This window comes from Ursus americanus, chromosome 25 (genome assembly GCF_024610735.1).
Source record: "Ursus americanus isolate L20-20 chromosome 25, mUrsAme1.1.p, whole genome shotgun sequence".
Taxonomy (NCBI): domain Eukaryota; kingdom Metazoa; phylum Chordata; class Mammalia; order Carnivora; family Ursidae; genus Ursus; species Ursus americanus.
In genome coordinates, this window is record NC_142151.1 from 32,563,400 (window position 1) to 32,582,613 (window position 19,214).

The 19,214-nt window shown below is 38.7% G+C and overlaps 1 protein-coding gene across 1 annotated transcript in view; it reads right to left on the reverse strand.

Moving 5' to 3' along the window:
- The window catches only part of SLC2A13 (solute carrier family 2 member 13), a 348,011-nt gene that overhangs the window by 88,284 nt on the left and 240,513 nt on the right, over positions 1 to 19,214 (reverse strand). Inside the window, exon 6 of the mRNA XM_045776522.2 lies at positions 13,864 to 13,984. Within this exon, the coding sequence (XP_045632478.1) occupies positions 13,864 to 13,984 (121 nt within the window). The remainder of the gene's footprint in view (positions 1 to 13,863; positions 13,985 to 19,214) is intronic.

Below are 19,214 nucleotides of genomic sequence, written 5' to 3' on the forward strand. Positions count from 1 at the left end.
TTTTTCTAGTATATGTTCAATTTGCTGCTTTCTGTCTATATTTTAAGTCTTTAATCTTCAAAGACCTTGTAGATTCTAAGTTACTTTCAGAATTACATAGCCATTCCCCCTTTTTTTGTTTTCCTGGATAGATTTCAAGTCTCTGTTGATTTTTTAAGAAAAATATTCTCTCCGAGAAGTATTTTTTCCTTCTCTTTTTATTACTAGTATACATGATTTTACTTTACTCTTGCAGTTTAAAATCTTTAGATACCTGTGTCTTTCCACATCTTCCTTGATAACTCAGCTCAAACTGACTTTATCAGAACAAAACAGACCAGTGCTGAAAGCCAAATGCAAGCATCTAATCAAATGGAAATGAAGGACTATCAGTAGCATATCCAGGCTTGAAGAGCAGTTTTCAGGGTACTACAAAGAACTTGTCTGAGAACCTTCAATTTGCTGAGGTAGGTATAAGATTGACAGAAAAATCTCTTACTGTATTTACAAATCAGTTTATGTAATCAGTGTAGTTACAGAGGAAAACATGCAAGTTAACACTACAGTCATGCACACATCAGGTCTCACTACTTGGTCAGATCAGTAAACAAGTACCTTATGATGTTAGTTGCGAGGTTTTGTTTTTTTAAAGAATTTATTTATTTATTTATTTATTTGAAAGAGACAGAGACAGCAACAGAGAGCATGAGCTGGGGAGGAGCAGGAGAAGAAGGCTCCCCGCTTCTCGACATGGGGCTCGATCCCAAGACCCTGGAACTAGGACCTGAGCCTGAGGTAGACACTTAACCAACTGAGCCACCCAGGTGCCCCGCTGCAAGGTTATTTTTAAGAAAGGAAGTAAAGTGTGGGAGAAAAAAGAGAAGAAACATCATTTCTCCTTTCAAGTTACAAATGTCTAGTTGGGAAGGCAAGTCATAAAAACTGGGCATTAAACTACATTAACAAATAACATTACAAGTCATTCCAGTCACCAAGACCTGACAACATCTCATCCCTTCACTTTAGGTCTTAATTTAGAATCTTAAAGGTTTGTTCTTTTGCCATTTCTACTTTGCTGCCGAGAAGATCTTTGTAAAATACAAATCTGATAATAGCATTATTGTAGCTTCACGTATTTTTCTTTTCTAAAAAAAGATTTTTTATTTATTTATTTATTTTAGAGAGAGAGCAGGGGGCGGGGCAGAGGGAGAGAGGTAGAGAGAGTCTCAAGCAGACTCATGCTGAGCTTGGAGCCCAACATGAGGCTCAATCCCATGACCCTGAGATCATGACCTGAGTCGAAACCAAGAGTCAGATGCTTAATTGACTGTGTCTCCCAAACGCCCGCCACATTTTCTTTTTTTATGTGGGAGTTCAAAACCCTTTTTCCAGTACATATGACTTCTTATAATTTAAGTTCCCAAAAGGCTTGTCAGGTATATTTCTCACCATCTCCTACTTTTGTTTAGAGTCCACTTCATGTTTCCTGAATAGAATTATAGGCATCATCTATCTTCTGAAAATTTGCCTGAAATTCAATGCTTGAAAGTGTGCGAGACATCTACTAACAGAGGAACCACCATTGGAGCCTTCCCTGGGATCCAGGGGCACTGACAGTGTCTTCTTTCCAGAGGAAAGGAATCGGAAAGACGACTGAAAAACTCCAGCTCTTTAAATTTCTGAACTCCCATGACAGACACCTGAAACAGGACTATGGGAAGGGTACTGGAGGGCTGGGGGGTGGGGTGGGGAGAGTCACGATCCTCCCCAGACACCACAGCAAAGGCCACACAGCAGGGGCAGGGCCTTAGCTGCTCTCCTCCACAAACTCAGGTGACTCCTGGTAAAGCTGGCCACATGTTCATCTGTCTAATGGAAGCAGCGGATGGGAAGGTGATTGGGTCAGGCCATGGCAAAGCATGGTCACTGATGATGCTGACCCTGATTTGCAAGGAAGCCCCCTCTGCTTGGAAAAGGGAGAAAGGGAAGGGATAGGAGACAGTTTTAGACCATCAGAGTTGGGAGAACCAGTGCAGCCCCGCTAAGCACAGCATAAGCATTGTTAACTCTCAGGCCCCTTCAATGGCCTATACATTTTTCATGCCAGTGCCCTGTCTGCCATGACAAAGCTCAAAATTACTGCTCTTGGGTCACCTCCAAAAAATTAGGTATATAAGGCACATAATTTAATGAAAGAAAAACTGGACTCTGTGAAAGTGAGCATCTGAAACTGAAAATATCCTGTACTTGTAGTGTCTGGAAAATACTAAGTTTTCTCTTGTTTCTGCACCCATGCTACTCCCTCTATCTGGAATGCTGTCTGCCCAGCTTTGGGAAACCTTCCATACTATCCTAAAAGTCAGTGGATTTGGCAATGGGTAGTGACTAGAACCAAAAAAAGTTAGTATTATAAAACATAATTAGATGAATGATTCTTTAAAATACTGAGCTTCTCTGCTGCATGGATATATTTCTCAACAATCTGGGTATTAAGTAAAATAAGGTAGCCTAGAGATATTAACAGAATAGATATAAAACAAGTACAATACTAACTCCTCTTATAATTCTTCCGCAGTTGACTGACATGACAATGTCAGTTCACATAAGAATAAAAGACCACTTTGGTATACACACTGGAATTCCAAGTACAAAAAGCAGGAATATTAATTTAGCATGTTTAGTTTTCTGGTTTATTCTTATCCTACATAGTAAATCAACATCCACATCCAATATGAGAAATGAAAAGAACATTCACAAAGAATTACATCTGTGTCAACATTAGTACATGCTAATTGCCAGGAATTTATACATTCATTGAATTTTAAGTATTTGCTGACCCACAGCACAACACATAATTGTATAGCATATGAATGAGGATAATACACATTCTTGCCAAATTTGATTACGTTAACCAATATTTGTTGTTTGAATTAGTATCTTCAATTTCAAATGTTTATTATCTTACACTAAACTTTTGTGAAGATATGTATGACAGTCACATATTAATCATAGAAAGATAAAAACGAGAAGTCAGGAAGAGTTAAATATTCAGGCCCCACAGTTAAATGTTCATATAAATACCAATCAATTAGCATAAAGATTTCCTTTGCTTTCAGAATTGATAAAATTAGAAAATGCTAATAAGTTCTATGAAACAACTTTTATTCCTGATTTGCCAAGACTAATCAGCATGGATTTAGGATAGAGAAGTTAAAAGCAAACAAAGAAAAGATAATAAGCTTAAAAAAGTTAAATTCTGACTTTGAACTAGGCTACTGACAATGAGTTCATGACACTGATAAAGTATAAAAATGAGCAGTGTATTTTTTAAGCCTCTGTGGAGGTTGGAGACTTTATTAATCTAACAACAAGCTGGTCCTAACGTACATCATCATTTCAAAAAAATTTGTTCTAAGATGAAATTACCACAGAACTGACATAATCACCAATGTGAATGCCAAAGAGAAACAGGTTTCTACAAAAATGGGTACCTATGCAATACGGATGCATGGGGAGAAAAATACCAGCTACACTAGATGTATCAAGTAAAAAGCAGTAGAAAGAAAAACGGATTTGTCTCATCAGCTACCTAATAATACAGAATACTCAAGCCATGATGAGCTTTGAGTTTAACCCTGCAAATTAAGTACTCAGTAAATTTTCAGAGCTTACCTTCCAAAAATGATAGAATTATTTACTTCACTATGCTGAGAATCAGCATGTGTTAAAATATAGATTATAGGCAATTGTGTAAAAGCATCTTTCTCTTCTACAAACCCAAAATTTCCATGAGGATAGGAACAATGTCTCAATATATCTTTTGTCTTCTGTCATCTCAGAACAACAGAGTATTCAAAGATGTTATGGAATCTGTTTTCAATTACAAGGGACAGTGTGGTTTATAAAGGACCACAACTCAGGTGTGTGGTTTTGGGTGTGTTAAGATACATAAGGAGGTTATTAATGATTCTAATACTACTTGTTACAAATTTTGCATAAAATAAGTAGCTTGGTAAGTCATAGTGCTTTCATCAGATATTCATTCACAAGGGTTAGTATTTTTCATGAGAAATAACACTCCACTGGGAAGAAATAATAATGAATTAGTTTCTGGAACTGTTCTGGGATATTGTGGTCAAATTTCTCTTTATGGACCTAAAGCCCTGTTATCGCGGCAGTACAAACTGTGACTATAATCGATTGCTCCTGAGTAAGATCAAAATTCACATGTACTTTCTATAGTGCAACAAACAGAACTTAACATGCTATACAATTCCTGTGACTAATCCGTGGCAAGAAATTATCAGCCTGCTCTATTTCAGTGCTGCTTTAGAGAAAAAAGGGCACTTGTCCATTTAATGAACCTCAAAGAAGAAAAGAAACTTATGGCTGACCAACACCACTGCCAATCATTTTCCAGTAGGAGGTAAGAAAAAGGGTCTATCTTGCCCACCTGAAGCAACTGCCTAGTTGTTCACACAAAGAATTGAGTTGAATTATAAGCAACTGCCTCTGCGTCTCCTATGCTCCTCTGTGGGGGTCCAGAATTAGATATACTTCCAGGAAAATAAAGAAATCTCAGCTCACTGGAAGAAGCTGAACCAGTGTGGGGGATATCTAAATGTTGTTCGGCATTCTTTTGGAAAGAGAACAGTGCTTATGGTACACGGTCTCTATGACTGGTTTCTTGGTCAGTGTCCCAAAATTTCTAAACTCTTTTTTAAATTTATAATCTTTTATTCGTACAATCTAAAATGATGTTAATTATTTGCATGTGTAGGAGGGCAGAGGCATACGATCCGTGAATGAAGCTTAAACTTCACAGTCCTCACTTCCATGGTCTAATCTCTTTCTTTTTAAAAAGAATCAAAAGCAAGTTTAGGAGAATGAAGGGAGTCATCTCTAATTTTGATGCGGTCCCAAGGCAGGGATTTATAAAGCTACTCCTTAACACTTCTAAGCTGGCCATCATTTTCTCTCCATGAATGAGTCTCCTACAAGTCAGTAAGGGCTTTGTTCGGGCCATGAGGGTGTGGTTTTGATCAAGGTATCTCTTATTCTGCTAGGATCAGAGCTGCTGAAAGGGTGAAATGATTGACAATGATTTTAAAGAGTTTTAATATTAGTTCACTTAAACGGCACCCTTAGTGAGGACAAAATTTAATTAGGTTGCTTCTGGTTTTAACAATTTTCATCACTTGATACTTGTTTTTAGGGAAGTATTTTGTTAAATAAAAACTTAGTATTTAAGTACCTGGCACTTATTGTGCAGAACTTAAAACCCTTCCCCCCTTTGCTTCTTGCGTAGCAGATACTCAAGAGTGTCTTTAGAATTCTCAGAGATTTGGGGAGTATGAACCCATATCCAAAGAAAGGCCATTAGTTTGACTAAAGAGGGTGGTGGAGAGAACAAGGTGGCTCTGCAATTTACTGGTTCCCTCACTCTCAGCAAGCTCTCTGAGCCTCTGAGCCTTATCTTCTGACCCATAAAATTAAATAATGATAGCAACTTCCACTTAGGGAAACTTAAGGGTAATATGAGATTATATTCAAAAAGAATGTGGAATGATACCCGCACATGGTAAGAATTAAAATAAACTATTATTATTTTAAAATAAAAAGCATGCCTGCAACTATGGTCCATCTATCTTCCTAGGCATATCACCTGGGGTCACTTAAACCTCACTGAATACCCATTGAATTGAACTATCCAAACACAGTTTCTTTCCCTCCAACCAGTCCACTTCCAATCATATCTCCAAAGACACCTTTGCCCTCAAGCTTGCCATCAGGCAATAGCTTCAGACTCCTGTTACTTCTTTCTGGAGGTCTCTGTCCTTTCTTCTCAGTAAGTCCCCTAATATTCAAGCAGAAAACTCTTTCTAAAGCTCAAGTTTGGTCATGTTAGTTCCTTGCCCGATGCTGTTGAATGCTTTTCAGTTACTGCACATTTTGACTTGTATAAAGCCCAGCCCTTCCTTCCACCTCATCTCATGACTGGTGTCCCTTTCTCCAACATTATCCAACTTTAGAATTCCCTGAAGAGCTCTGTGTTTGACACATGCCCTGGGGGCCATCTCCACTTTCACTGGTCTGGGAAACTCCTACCTTTGAAGAATTAGATCAGGCTCACTCCTGTGTGAGGACTTAAATACAGGGCCTGTAAACTCGGATGAGAAAAACATGACACCTCTATTTCATTTGCCTTTTACTAAAATTCAGCATTTCCTTCCGTTATGAATGTAGGCAATAAACTACTGACAGTAGAAATCACATATATTTTCATTTCCCATTATAGTAGTTGCAGAAATCTCAGAAACCATTTACATTCAGCGTGGTTTTGAAACTGCTTAGCTCTACGGCCAGACCTATTACTCAATGTTAGGGACGAACTATATACACTACCATGTAACAGGTTTATTTAAAAAATATTTGGCAGCCGTTATTTCAATATAATTGATTTCCCTTGGAGTCCTATAATTTATTTTATGCAGCTGAGAACATTACTCTCAGAAGGCGTCTAGAAGAATGTTAAGGTTAAGAACTCTCCTGTGCGAAGCCTTCTGTGATGGCCCCAGGAGAGGCGAATCAAGCCAGGGCGCGCTCTGATACCCCGTCAGCCTGGCTCACACTACTTTACAGTTATTATTGCATCTTCCTCCCTCCTAGCTGCGAATGTGGAGGAAGGCTTCCTTTTGTCCCTTTGATCTCAATATCCCCTGACCTACTGTCACTCTCAGAAATGTTTATTAAACAATGAACAGACTACAAATGCTTATAAACAGTTTTCCTAAAGTGCCGTACCCTTTGACGTGGTACAGTGTGTAGAATCATACGGCAACCAATTGCTGGGTGTCTGCTTCTAAAACCAGGCTGTTCCAGATACATGATTTCATTTTTCTAGTCTTCTAATTTATTCACCATATAGCCTGGATGTTCTAGTCCAAGAGGCACGCGTCATACTATCTTGTTTTGCTATTTGCTTATTAATACCAGGGAAACATTGTCTTGTTACTACCAAGCAGCAACCCGAAAAATTCACCGAAGCTTCTCCTGCACAGCGTGTGACTCGCTGCGTGCCCAGAGAGCTTTCCGGCTGAACTGCCGAGTCTGCTAGCAGGCCCACGAAGTGAATCACTCACCCTGCCGGAGACATGACTAGCGGTAAAGGCCAAGCACTTTGAAAGAAACAAAGGTTTGGAAGCTTCCAACACTGGCAACTATTTATAGCAACAAAGTGTCGCCAAGTTTTCTAGCAAATGTACCTAAGGCCCAGGACCACGAAATTATACTAACAACTTCCTTCCGTCAGTACACCACCTGCCTTCTCTGGACTCCAGCCCGCCAGCCCGCCTCATGCAACCGACCACCCGTCCGCCCACCCATTCCAAAGTCACACTCACTACAGAGAGTCTTTTCACCACATTGCTATGCTTTGTATTAAAATATTATTTTTTTAGGAAGGATGGTCCACAGCAAGAGGTAGGGCAAACACAGAGGGGCCGTGTAACCCGCTTCTACATGGCGATGGAAATGCTTCAATTTAACAGAATGTGTAAGTGTTCGATACCTGAACTGTTTTCATCACTCATTTGATACCATAATTTATAAGAAGGTAATCTTCTTTTATTTAAACTTAATTAGAGAATAGTTAAGTTTTTTAGAAACTCCACTTAGGAGTGCCGGCGGTGGGGGGGGGGGTTCAGTGAGTTAAGTGTCTGACTTCGGTTCAGGTCATGATCTCAGGGTCACGCTCCCTGCTCAGCAGGGAGCCTGTTTCTCCCTCTGCTCATCTCCGTTGCTCGTGCTGTCTCTCTCTCTCAAATGAATAAATAATGTCTTAAAAAGAAAAAACTCCATTTAGTACTCATTTTCTTTATAGTTTCCTTGGTCTTTACTGTAAGGAAACACCTGAGTGGTAACGGCTGCAGCCTGTCGCTGTCATAGTACTGGACAGTGTATTCTTTTTGTTTACATGGAACAAAGCGGGGATGATATTCTAAAGTGGGCTGGCTTGAAATGTGAGCAGAACTCCTCCAGGCTGATTTTATTTATTCACTACAATGACCAAAGCTCTTGAATGAGACAAAAGGTCCTTACGGGTTATCAGCGATACACGTTTTCCCCTTTGCCTTTTTGTGTTACTTCAAACCTAAACAGACAAGTTCATAAGCGCTTTTCTCAAAGTCTTCTGAGGTCCAGAAGGAATGAAACTGATGTTTCAAGAAGGCTATAAGTGACAGCAAATATTAAGTACTGTTCTTACTATGTGATGCTATATTTAACTGGAAAGCAGAGAAAAGGTCTGCAGACTTACACCCCTGGAAGAGTGTTTCCGAGAAGTGGACAACAGTGAAGTTTCAGATCCCTGGGCTCCTCTCACCCGAGTATGATTCTAACCCTGCCTAAAGCACCTGTCCTTGTACGCATCCACCCAGCCCTGTCACTCCCTTTCAAACTATTGAGTCGAGGCTGTGTTTCCATGGCCAACGTCAATGCCGCATTACGTCCGTCCTAGGCTCCTGAGCTCTCTTACCTCATCTCCCTCTAGCACCCTTTGCTGTCCCTCTATCAACTCTCCACTCTGCAGCCGGAGTGATTGTTGATGTTTTTAAATTAATTATTTTTTCAGAGTCATCTTTTAAGAACACAAATCTGATTATGTCATTTCATTTCATCACCCTTTAGAGGCTTCTCAGTAATCTGAGAGGATGTCCTGATTTCTCACGGTTTCTGAGGTCTGTTATCCAGTTTCTCTCTGTGGCATTCTCCTGCTTGCCCGCTAGACCCAGCCTCACTAGTGCAATCCTTGAAGAAGCCACGCTCCCTGCATAGAGCCTGTCTACAGGATGCGTCTTCTTCCCAGCATGGTCTTTCCCTTCTCTGCACAGCTAAACTAGAGTCCTCCCTTTTGCCTTCCTGGCTTCCCAAGAAGCACTTCTTGACGGTGGAAAACTCAAGTTTGAATAGGGGATCCTGCTACTGTGGGGTCTCTGCAGGTGCTTGGCCAAATGCCAAGGCATGAAGATAAAAAGGTCATGAAGAAGATGAAAATGTCCCATAAATGGCCAACTTCCTCCAAAAATCTCTTGCACAATTCTCTCATCCAGGCATCAAATTCAGGCCTGGGCATTTAAATGCTAGCAAAAGACATGTATAACTATTTGTAGGTAAGTGTGCATAACGAGGTCAGGTGGGCTTTTTGTTCCAACTCTCATTTTCCCTTTATGTACATTTATCTGCATCTGAAGTAGGTCTGTGGATATTATTCAACAGACATATCTTCCTCTGCAGCCTCAAAGCATATTAGTCTATACAACAGGCCAAAAAAATTAAAATAAGTTAATTTTAAAGGAAATTACTAGACAGAAGACAAAATTTCACAAAAATGGAAAGTTTCAATTCATAGTCTAATACTATATTCACTGTCAAGTTGCTAAGAATTACTGGATACAAACAGATCATCACCAGCATGCCAAATACTGGAAAAATAAAATTAGGGGTTAACAGGGTTTCTGCAGATTCTAAGTTTTATAACTGAATTTAACAGTTTTACAGTGTCATGCCAACAATGTGTACTAAATCACACAAGGTTGGCAAAAGGAGAAGGAAAATATAGTGACCATAAAAATATTGTTACTGTAACTAAACTTTGAGGAGCTAATTAGTTAGGCATATACGGTTTCTCAAAACTAGTATCATCACCATAGGGAGGCCTATAATGAAGCAACAGTTTGGAAATTTCAATGCTTATAAACTTTATCTGGAGAGGAAAACTCGAAAATATTACTCAACATAAAAAGAACCACATTGATTATTTTTGTATTCTTGTTTTAACAACGTTCAAGGAAAAAAATAAAAAAGAAATAAAAGGAAGCCGGCAGTTAAAACAAAAAACTGAAGCATTGTGGTATGTGGTTCTTAATAGAAGATGTACTGGAATCAGCCGAGGGAGTACTTCTAACATACCCTCCACCATTCTGGTGAGAGGCACAACCATGGGCAGACTTTGAATCCATGGGTAGCTTTAAACACTTCCTCCGGTGATTCTAAGTAAGACCCTCAATAGAGAAATTTTAAAATGGAGAATAAAAATGAACTAGAGACACAGCCCATTTTGCCAATTCCTATAAAATATAGTGACTGCCTCACCCAATTACCCCATTTCATTTTCATGGTCTCTTCTACCTGGTTGCTCATAGTTAATCAATTACTTATTTTTAATCTCTGTTGATTTTACTCTCCTAAATATATCTAGAATTTGCCTACCTGTTTACCTTCAATATAGCCCCCATAGTCCAGGCAATTATCATCTCTCTCACAGACAAGTCTAATAACCAGTCTCCCGACATCAGCATATGCCCCCTGTGCACCCCACCCCCAGAGAGAAAGTTTAGAATTAAAAATTTGGTCAAGCCACTACCCTGCTTAGAACTTCTCAATGGGTTCATGTTCCCAGACTGAAGATCAGAATCGTTCACATGACCTCTGAGGTCCTGCATGAATCTGGCTCCGCCTACCTTACCAGTGTTCTCTTATGCTTCTCTAACTGCAGCAGTGATCTTTCAGTTCCGTGCACTTGCCAAGCTCCATGAGCCTTGCGCAGCCTCTGCACCTGCTGTTTCTTCTGCCTGGCATGCTCCTCTCTCCCTTTCAGAGCTCAGTTCAAACATTCAATGCTCAGGGTAATCTTCTCTGAGAGACTACCCACCACCCAAGCACATCTCCCACTATAAGCTTTATTAATTATAGCAATGGCTGCAATATTTACTGAACGTGTATTATGTGCTAGCCACTGTTTCCTTATATTAATTTATCCTTACTATAATCCTGTAAGTAGGTGTTCCATAAATATTTTTAAGTACATGCATGAACACATGATGTATGAATGAGATGAGATTAAAACCCTGAAATTTCACATATATTTTAGGAAATATCTGCCTACTTTGAAGGGTTTTATGATAGTGATTTGCATATACTGAGATCACTCTAAAAGATAATAAAGTGTCAAAAATTTGAGGGAAGTGTTACTTAGGAAAGGTATGAATCCTCAAAGCTTTGAGAGCTCTCATAAGAAACTATGTTTTATCGGATAAACAATACTTGACCGTAATTGGAATGAATACATACTCATCGCTACAGTCCCTAGACTTCTACAAGTGGAAGTGCTGAGTCAGTGGGTGTAGGCATTTAACTCTTATTAGGCAGAATTGTATTCCCTCCAAAATGGAGAGAAATTTATAATCTAATCAATAGTATACAACATTTTTAAGATAGATATTAAATCAATTTCCCTTTAAAATCTATTTTACTTGCTCAATTTTCCTATATGGATCATTCCATGAGGAAAGCATAGTACCTACATTTACAGCTTAAACCTTACTCACCCTGCAGTGCTGTACTGCAAACAAGACTTCCGTGTTTATCTTAAAGAAAGGGGAAAGTATATTCACAATTTTAACAAAAACAAGAACACAATCAGGAGACTAGAACAAAATCAGTATGGGGAATGCAGGCCTATTTTATAAAAGCACTCAGAATATATGTACCTACTATCAAATTCTCACAAAGCCTAATATGTTACATGGAGAGAAAGCACAAAATATATAACTGTTTTTCATATTCACTGACTCCCAAAGGACATTTAAAATTTGATTCTGTTTCAAAAACTGCTGCCCATTTTTATGATGAGAATAAAATTAAGCTGTATCACTTCTCCTATTCCATTCTACTTTGGTATTGAAATAGTAGTTAGAAGACAACTTAGAAGGATCAGAAGGATTAATAGGTTGATAATTATAAACTGCTATGCAAACTAACTAGGGCAATAAATATTTTTATTTATTTTAAAAGTTGATGTCAAGAAAACCACTTTATTATGCCAATTATTCAAAAGTTTGTCATTCTTTTCCTGTATCAGACATTCATAAAACTTTTTCCATTCTCTGGTTAACTTTCTGCCTTTAGGTGGCCTGACAATGAGTGTATCAGTCTTACTCTGAATCTAAATTACTCCATCTAAATCAGACATCAGATATCGGAGTTGTTGCTCAAACAACAATAATTTTTTTTAAAAGACTATTTATTTATTTATTTATTTATTTATTTATTTATTTATTTGTCAGAGAGAGAGAGAGAGACCGTACAAGTAGGGGGAGCGGCAGACAGAGGGAGAAGCAGGTTCCCTGCTGAGCAAGGAGCCCAATGCGGGACTCAATTGCAGGACGCCAGGATCATGACGTGAGTCGAAGGCAGATGTTTAAGTGACTGAGCCACCCAGACGTCCCAACAACAGTAGTATTTTAAATAATTTGTCAGAAGTAACAATGTTAAAAACATTTTATTTAAAAATATCTATCAAGAAAAATCAAAAGCAGAGCACGCAGAATTCTGGTAATGGCTCTATCATCTAGCAGCTAATGTGAGATGGTCAAAGACAGTAAACATCACTACATCTAGGAACAGTCTTAAGTTAACTTCTTTTATGAAGACATCTTTAAGTCTTCTTTAGAACAAGATAAAGACTATTAAAAAATCAGTAGGCCAATATATAAGTAAACTTATTAGTAAGAGGAAGAAGGAGCACAACCATTTACTTCTAAAGGAAAGTGAATATCAGAATTTGGGACCTGGAAGGCATAACGATATATATCCTCTCATTGTTGTCATGGGAACCCACCATAAATACAATAGCCGCTCAATATGAAGTTCCGAGGGGCCTTCAAGTGGAATTTAGTAAATCAATGGAATGTTTTAATTTCATATAGGAGTATATGACTAAAAGTTAATAAAGTAATAAATCATTTACCCATTGACTTGAGACTTGAGTCCATCTAGTGGAGGCTAAAGGACTATCATTTTTGTTTTAAAGCTAAGTCTTGAGGCACCTGGATGGCTTAGTCAGTTAAGCATCTGACTTTTGATTTCAACACAGTTCATGATCTCAGGGTTGTGAGATCTCAGGGTCATGAGATCGAGGCCTGTGTAGGGCTCCATGCTGGGTGTGGAGCCTGCTTAAGATTCTCTCTTTCCCTCTGCCTCTGCCTCTGCCTCTACCCCACTCCTGCTCACTTGCTCATTCGCTCTAAAGAAAGCAAGTAAGCAAGCTAGGTCTTGTTCTAGCCATATATTTTAAAGGAGCTGGTAGCCTTTTCAACCACTAAAATGAAGTTATAAACTTTGACACTCTGCTGCCAGATACATTAATCAATCTGTTCATTCAATCTCTAATTCAATTGTGCATTCTTGAGTTTATCTGTCTATCCATCCATCCACTTCTCCAGCCATCTAATCACATAGTGTGTATGCCATTAGACTTAACATTAGAGCTCCTACATCTGCAACTGGCCATCAGAATGTATTTCACTCTTCCACCATCTCTTTCCACTTTTTAATGCTCTGGAAGAACCCCGGCAGTGAAAGAAAACTTCCTTTTCTGCTTACATGAATGAGAGGATACTTGAACTCTGTGAAGACTGTTAGAATATACAGAGGATAATCTACTTATCAGACATGTACATCATGGAAAAGTTTAATTACTGATTAAAGTTACTTATTTTACCTGGAATTTAGATGCCACTGAGTCATACACATGTGATCTAAAATGGTTTCACGGTATTCCTGCTTTGATTATCAATCCCAACTTTTAATTTCCACAAAAATGACAGTATTGTGTCTAATACTCGCTTTTCCTTAAGCTCTTTTACCCTTGTGTCTTTGCACATGCTGTTCCTTCTCCTGGTGGGCCCTCCCACCACCTTTCCCATCATCTTACCTTCCTTCATAAGCAAGCTCCTATTTACCTCTCAAATTTTAGAAAAGTTAAAAGCAAACAAAAAAGTTATTAGAGTTAGGTTAAGGCAGGGGACCAGGATGAAATCTCACCTGTATCTTGTGCAAGTACTGTTCTGTCCTGATGGAGCTACTGGCTTAAAAGTGATGCGTGGAGAAACCTGCGCTGACAGCAGAAATCCCAAAGCAAGAACAAGGAGTGCTACAGTGGTACCTAAAAAAATAAAAATTAAAAAAATAAATTAAAATGAAGTTTTACATCAGAGAATAGTTGGCAACATTCTTTCAAAGCAGACTGGGTTTGGCAAGACATATCTCTGAAAAAGTATCTTCACCTTCATTGGATTATTAAAAAAAAAAAAGTGTTCCTAATATATACACAGATTATTAGAAAAAACTCACTAGCACATTCACTGTGAAACATGACAAGAGTAAAATTCAAAACAAATACATTTGCTAGCCAAGCAGTAGACTGGTAATGATTTTCTTAACAAACAAACAAAAAAAACCAGGGATGCCTGGGTGGCTTGGTTGGTTAAGGATCTGCCTTCAGCTCAGGTCACGATCTCAGAGTCCTGGGATCGAGTCCTGCATCAGACTCCTTGCTCTGGGGGGAATCTGCTTTTCCCTCTGCCTGCTGCTCCTCCTGCTTGTGCCCACTCTCTCTCCTTTTCTCTCTGACAAATAAACAAAATCTTAAAAAAAAAAAAACCAAAAACCAAAAAACCTTGGCTTGCTGACAGTCTCACAATCAACTCATGCAACCAACATGACTGAGTGCCCAAGACGTCAGAAGTATGAAAGGCGACAGACTCCCACCAAGTGTTGCTCACGTTGCCAAGAAAATTGTTCTAACGGCATTGTTTAAGGTCCCAAATCAGTAAACTAAAAACAAACTGAACATTTCAAAAGCAGCTGAGGGAACGTTTCTTATTGAAGAGGAGCAGCATTCTTTTCTCATGACTTGAAGGTGCCAGAAAGGATCTGGCACATGTACTCATTTGTCTTTCCTGCTGGTGTCAGGAAGTAGATCTTTCAATTATAGAAAGAGTGATTAAGTGTATCACTTAAAAGGCTCACTTTTGAGTCCCTGAGAGACATCCTGACAGTAAAAAAGAAAGTTTTCCATTTTCTGACTATTGTTCCAGCTGTTGAGAGGAAACACAAAAAGAGTCACAGGAAGAGAGAAGAAAGAAACTAGGATTGTAGTAATTTGTACAATTAATTTGAATGGGGCAATGTGTTTAAAATAGGGAATTTAGGGCGGGCATTTACATAGCAGCAAAGTTTTTATTGATTAAGCTGGGAGGTAAATTTAAGATATGACCAAAAATATTATTAACTGAATGGATAAAAGAAGAACTTTGGGAAGCACTATGGAAGTGCAGTGGGATTAAATAATGGCTGAGGTGCACGTGTTTAAGATACAGGGGATGCATCCAGGCAGACGCTGTGGTTAAGTTCCACGTCTGCTATTTCTTACTTCTTTGATCTTGGGCAAGGCACAGGACCTTTCCAAAGAACAATTTTGTCTTCCATAAAACGGGGCTTAGTGAAAATACTCCCCTTGCAGAACTGCAGTGAATTTTAAATATCCTAATGTAGTTGAAGGATTCTGGTAATGTTATAAAACGCTACTGTACTATCATAGTCATAAGAAGCAGCAGCATACTTTCAAAATTGTAGAGAAACGTTGAAGGAAGGGAAGGCCTGAAGGGGAGATAAGCAGCCTATTTTTGCCATCCTGGGTCAAAAAACCATGAACCTAAAATCACAGCTTGTTTGCCCCTTGCTGGCTTCAAACTCAAACCAGAACTAGGAATAGTTTGAGGCATTTCTTTTCTGAAAAGACTGTCAGAGCCCTGAACTGGGAAACTGAAAAGAGGACTTTTAGAAAGACAGGAGATATATTGGTCTATTATGAAAATCATCCCTGTCTCTTCAAACAAAACAAACATTTAATCTTACTGTAAATCTGTCTATCAAAGAACCTGGGTCCTTAATGTTTTTCCCAAATAACTTCCATGGCCTATTGTTGTGGAAGACTTTTTTTTCAATCAGGAAATTTTGATACTTTAAGATATGAAAGAAACAAGATACGCTTCTTTCATAATGCTTATTAAATAACCTGTCTTCATGATAAAACATAAACTCTAAGATGGGATGCCTAGCACATACTCACGTACGTCCAGTTCTAATGCCTGTCGTACAGTAGATCCCTAGAAGCACTGGTTGTATTAATGAATGGACCACAGTGCCACAGATTTTTGTAATATTGAGTATTTGGGAAAAAAAACCACGACAAAATCTTAAGACTATCCAATTGGGGTCATAGGGTTAATATGCTACATAGTCTAGCCCAGAGCTCTGCGCTACATACAAACGTATCTCTGGCATCCATCTCCAAAAAGGTCCTACTTACCTGCAAAATATGGTGAACTGACCATTCTGGATACACAAAATTTCAGAAAAGCTGATGATTTAATCCTTCTGAAGTATTTTCCCTTAACCCTTAATGCATTTTGAATGACAATCCTTTAAAAGTCAGTATTACACCTTTACATTCTTTATTATACATAGCAGTGTTTCTCAGTCCTGATTTCCTATTGGAAGCAAATGCTTGGGATGTACATAAACCTCTGAATCAGAGTGTCCAGAAAATGGGGATCAGATATCTGAGTTTCAAACAGCTCCCCAGGTTATGGGGCATCACATATGCGGGGGCATAACTTATTTTATACACACACACAAACACATATATATATATATATATATATATATGTATGATATAGGATATATATAATTCATAAAATAAACTTTTTAAAAATGATTTATTATTTGAGAGAGAGAGTGTGAGAGCACGTGCGGTGGGGTAGATAGCAGCAGAGGAAGAGTTGAGTCTTAAGCAGATTCCTTGCTGAGCATGGAGCCTGACACGGGGCTCCATCTCACGACCCCAAGATCATGACCTAAGCTGAAACCGACAGTTGGACGCTTAACTGACTGTGCCACCCAGGTGCCCCAATATAACTTGTAAAATAAACTTTTAAGATGATAAACTCCTAAAGGGAAAGGAATGGTATCTTAAATGACTTTATTTATGGAATAAATTTAAAAATGATCACCTAGTCCTGTCATATACTCATACCTTTAAAGCTTAAAATTGAATTACTTATTTCCTTTAACAGGTTACAGATGTTTTATCAGCCACTTGTTAGTATTCAAATTATTATAGTTACTGTTGGATTGAGCATTACTCTAACCCAGATTTGAGTCCAACAGAGGAAGGCCTTGGATCTTCCCCAGTGCTCTGTGCAGTTTGGGCACATTCTTTATATTTTAAGAGAAGAATCTCTTCTAACTAAGTATACTGTGACATTTTGAGATTCTGATATAATTTTCTTAATAAAGATGTTCTTTACAGGAAGTGAAGTGTGTTGGATAAATCACATGCTCAAAAATATCTGATGCTGGGGCGCCTGGGTGGCTCAGTCGTTAAGCGTCTGCCTTCAGCCCAGGGCATGATCCCAGGGTCCTGGGATTGAGCCCTGCATCAGGCTCCCCGGAGCTCTGCGGGAGCCTGCTTCTTCCTCTCCCACTCCCCCTGCTTGTGTTCCCTTTCTCGCCGTCTGTCTCTCTCTGTCAAATAAATAAATAAAATCTTTAAAAAAAAATCTGATGCAATAAGTTTCTATAACTCCTTGGTGCAGGGCTGAATTATTAGTAAATACTTAGAAAAAAATAGTAATTCCCCTTCCCATGATTCTAATAAAGCACACTTTATAGTAAATAAGCATCAGCTGGGGAACCTGTTTAAAGCATACACGCTCCAGACTCCACCTTCAGAGATCACAATTTAGCACATCTGGGGTAAAGTCCATGAAAACAGATTTCAAAATAAGTACCCTCTGGTAATTCTGATGGAGACAGCCTATGGGTGATGTTTCCAGTAATATTCTACTACCAAGATATTTGGGGAAAAATAACAGAGTGTTCTGGCTTTCTGATTAGTTACAGGAAACCTATGTAAGTATAGATCTTCTTCTATTAAAAGAATCAAGAGGTTGTCTTTAAATGTGCCATATTTACAAGAAAGATCAGTTCTCTGAGCAAGCTTTAAAAATCTTAAAAGTCACTGGGGTGCCTGGGTGGTTCAGATGGTTAAGCATCTGACTCTTGACTTTGGCTCAGTTCGTGGTCTCAGGGTCATGGGACTGAGCCCTGTGTTGGGCGTTCTGCTCAGTCGGGAGCCTGCTGAGACTCTCTCCCTCTCCCTCTGCCCCTCCTCCTGCTCTCTCTATGTGTGCTCTCTCAAATAAATAAATAAATCCTTAAAAAAACTATTAAAAGTCAGAATACCACAAAATGTCCTCCATTTAAAATTATTCATGAACTATATATTTTATATTTCTTTGTATAAAGAGTTCTTTTGTCCAGGTCTAGAGATATGCATAGTTTATTTGTAGTAATTTTTAAAGAATGAATACCTATTGAAAAATTATTTTGATATGACTTTTCCCAGTAATTTAACCCAGTATCATAAAATAAATCATAATAAAAATATTAAAAAGGGGACAAAACTGGATCAAAAGCTTTTAAGAAGTTTTAAATAGAACAGTATTCTAATACTTACAGCACTATCATAATATTGATACCTACACAAAACCAAAAACACTGAAATAAATATATAATTAAGCCAGAATCAATTGGTATCAGAAAGTGAAATGAACATCTCCTGGAAGGGTAATACTAATCCACTAGCAAGGCTGTTGAACAGCACGTTTGCTACCGAATGTGTAAACTTCCATTGGTCATATGGTCTACTGGGACCTATTAAATCAGTTAAAAACCAGAACTGCATAAAGAGCTCTGTTTACATCTATACGTACATGTAAAAGAGGGGACCCGTGACAAGAAACTAGGCCTTTTCCCTCCTAACCCACTGTAATATCTACATCACCACTGTAATTGGCCACATAACAAGGAACTGAGGTGTCTACATGATGGAAAATCTCTTTCATGCTAGAGCAATCCCTGCATGGTTTTAGCAATGTGCACAGCTGGGGTGTTGGTGGTTCTGGCTGAAAAGAAAACAAAGCCAGAAGGAAAAGTGCCTCCAGTTGCTCATAAAAAGCAGTCCCTGAAATCTACGGGTACTGTCCTCCCAGGTAATTATCTTACTACTTTCTCTTAATAGCCAGGGATGGGCCCTGGAAACCTTGGAGCAGAGCACCTACACTGAGAGGTGAAACATGGCATCGGCTAGAAGAGCTCAGGAAAGCTCCCGGATTCTGGGGATGCAAGTTGATTTCACATTATGGTTAAAACGACAAAGAACCACTCTGTCAGTAATACTGCTGTGACAGCTAAGAGGCGCTGGGAACCTTATTATCTGTGTCAGGAAGAGTTTTAAATGCTCTGTGTGTATAAATGTGTTCAGGCCT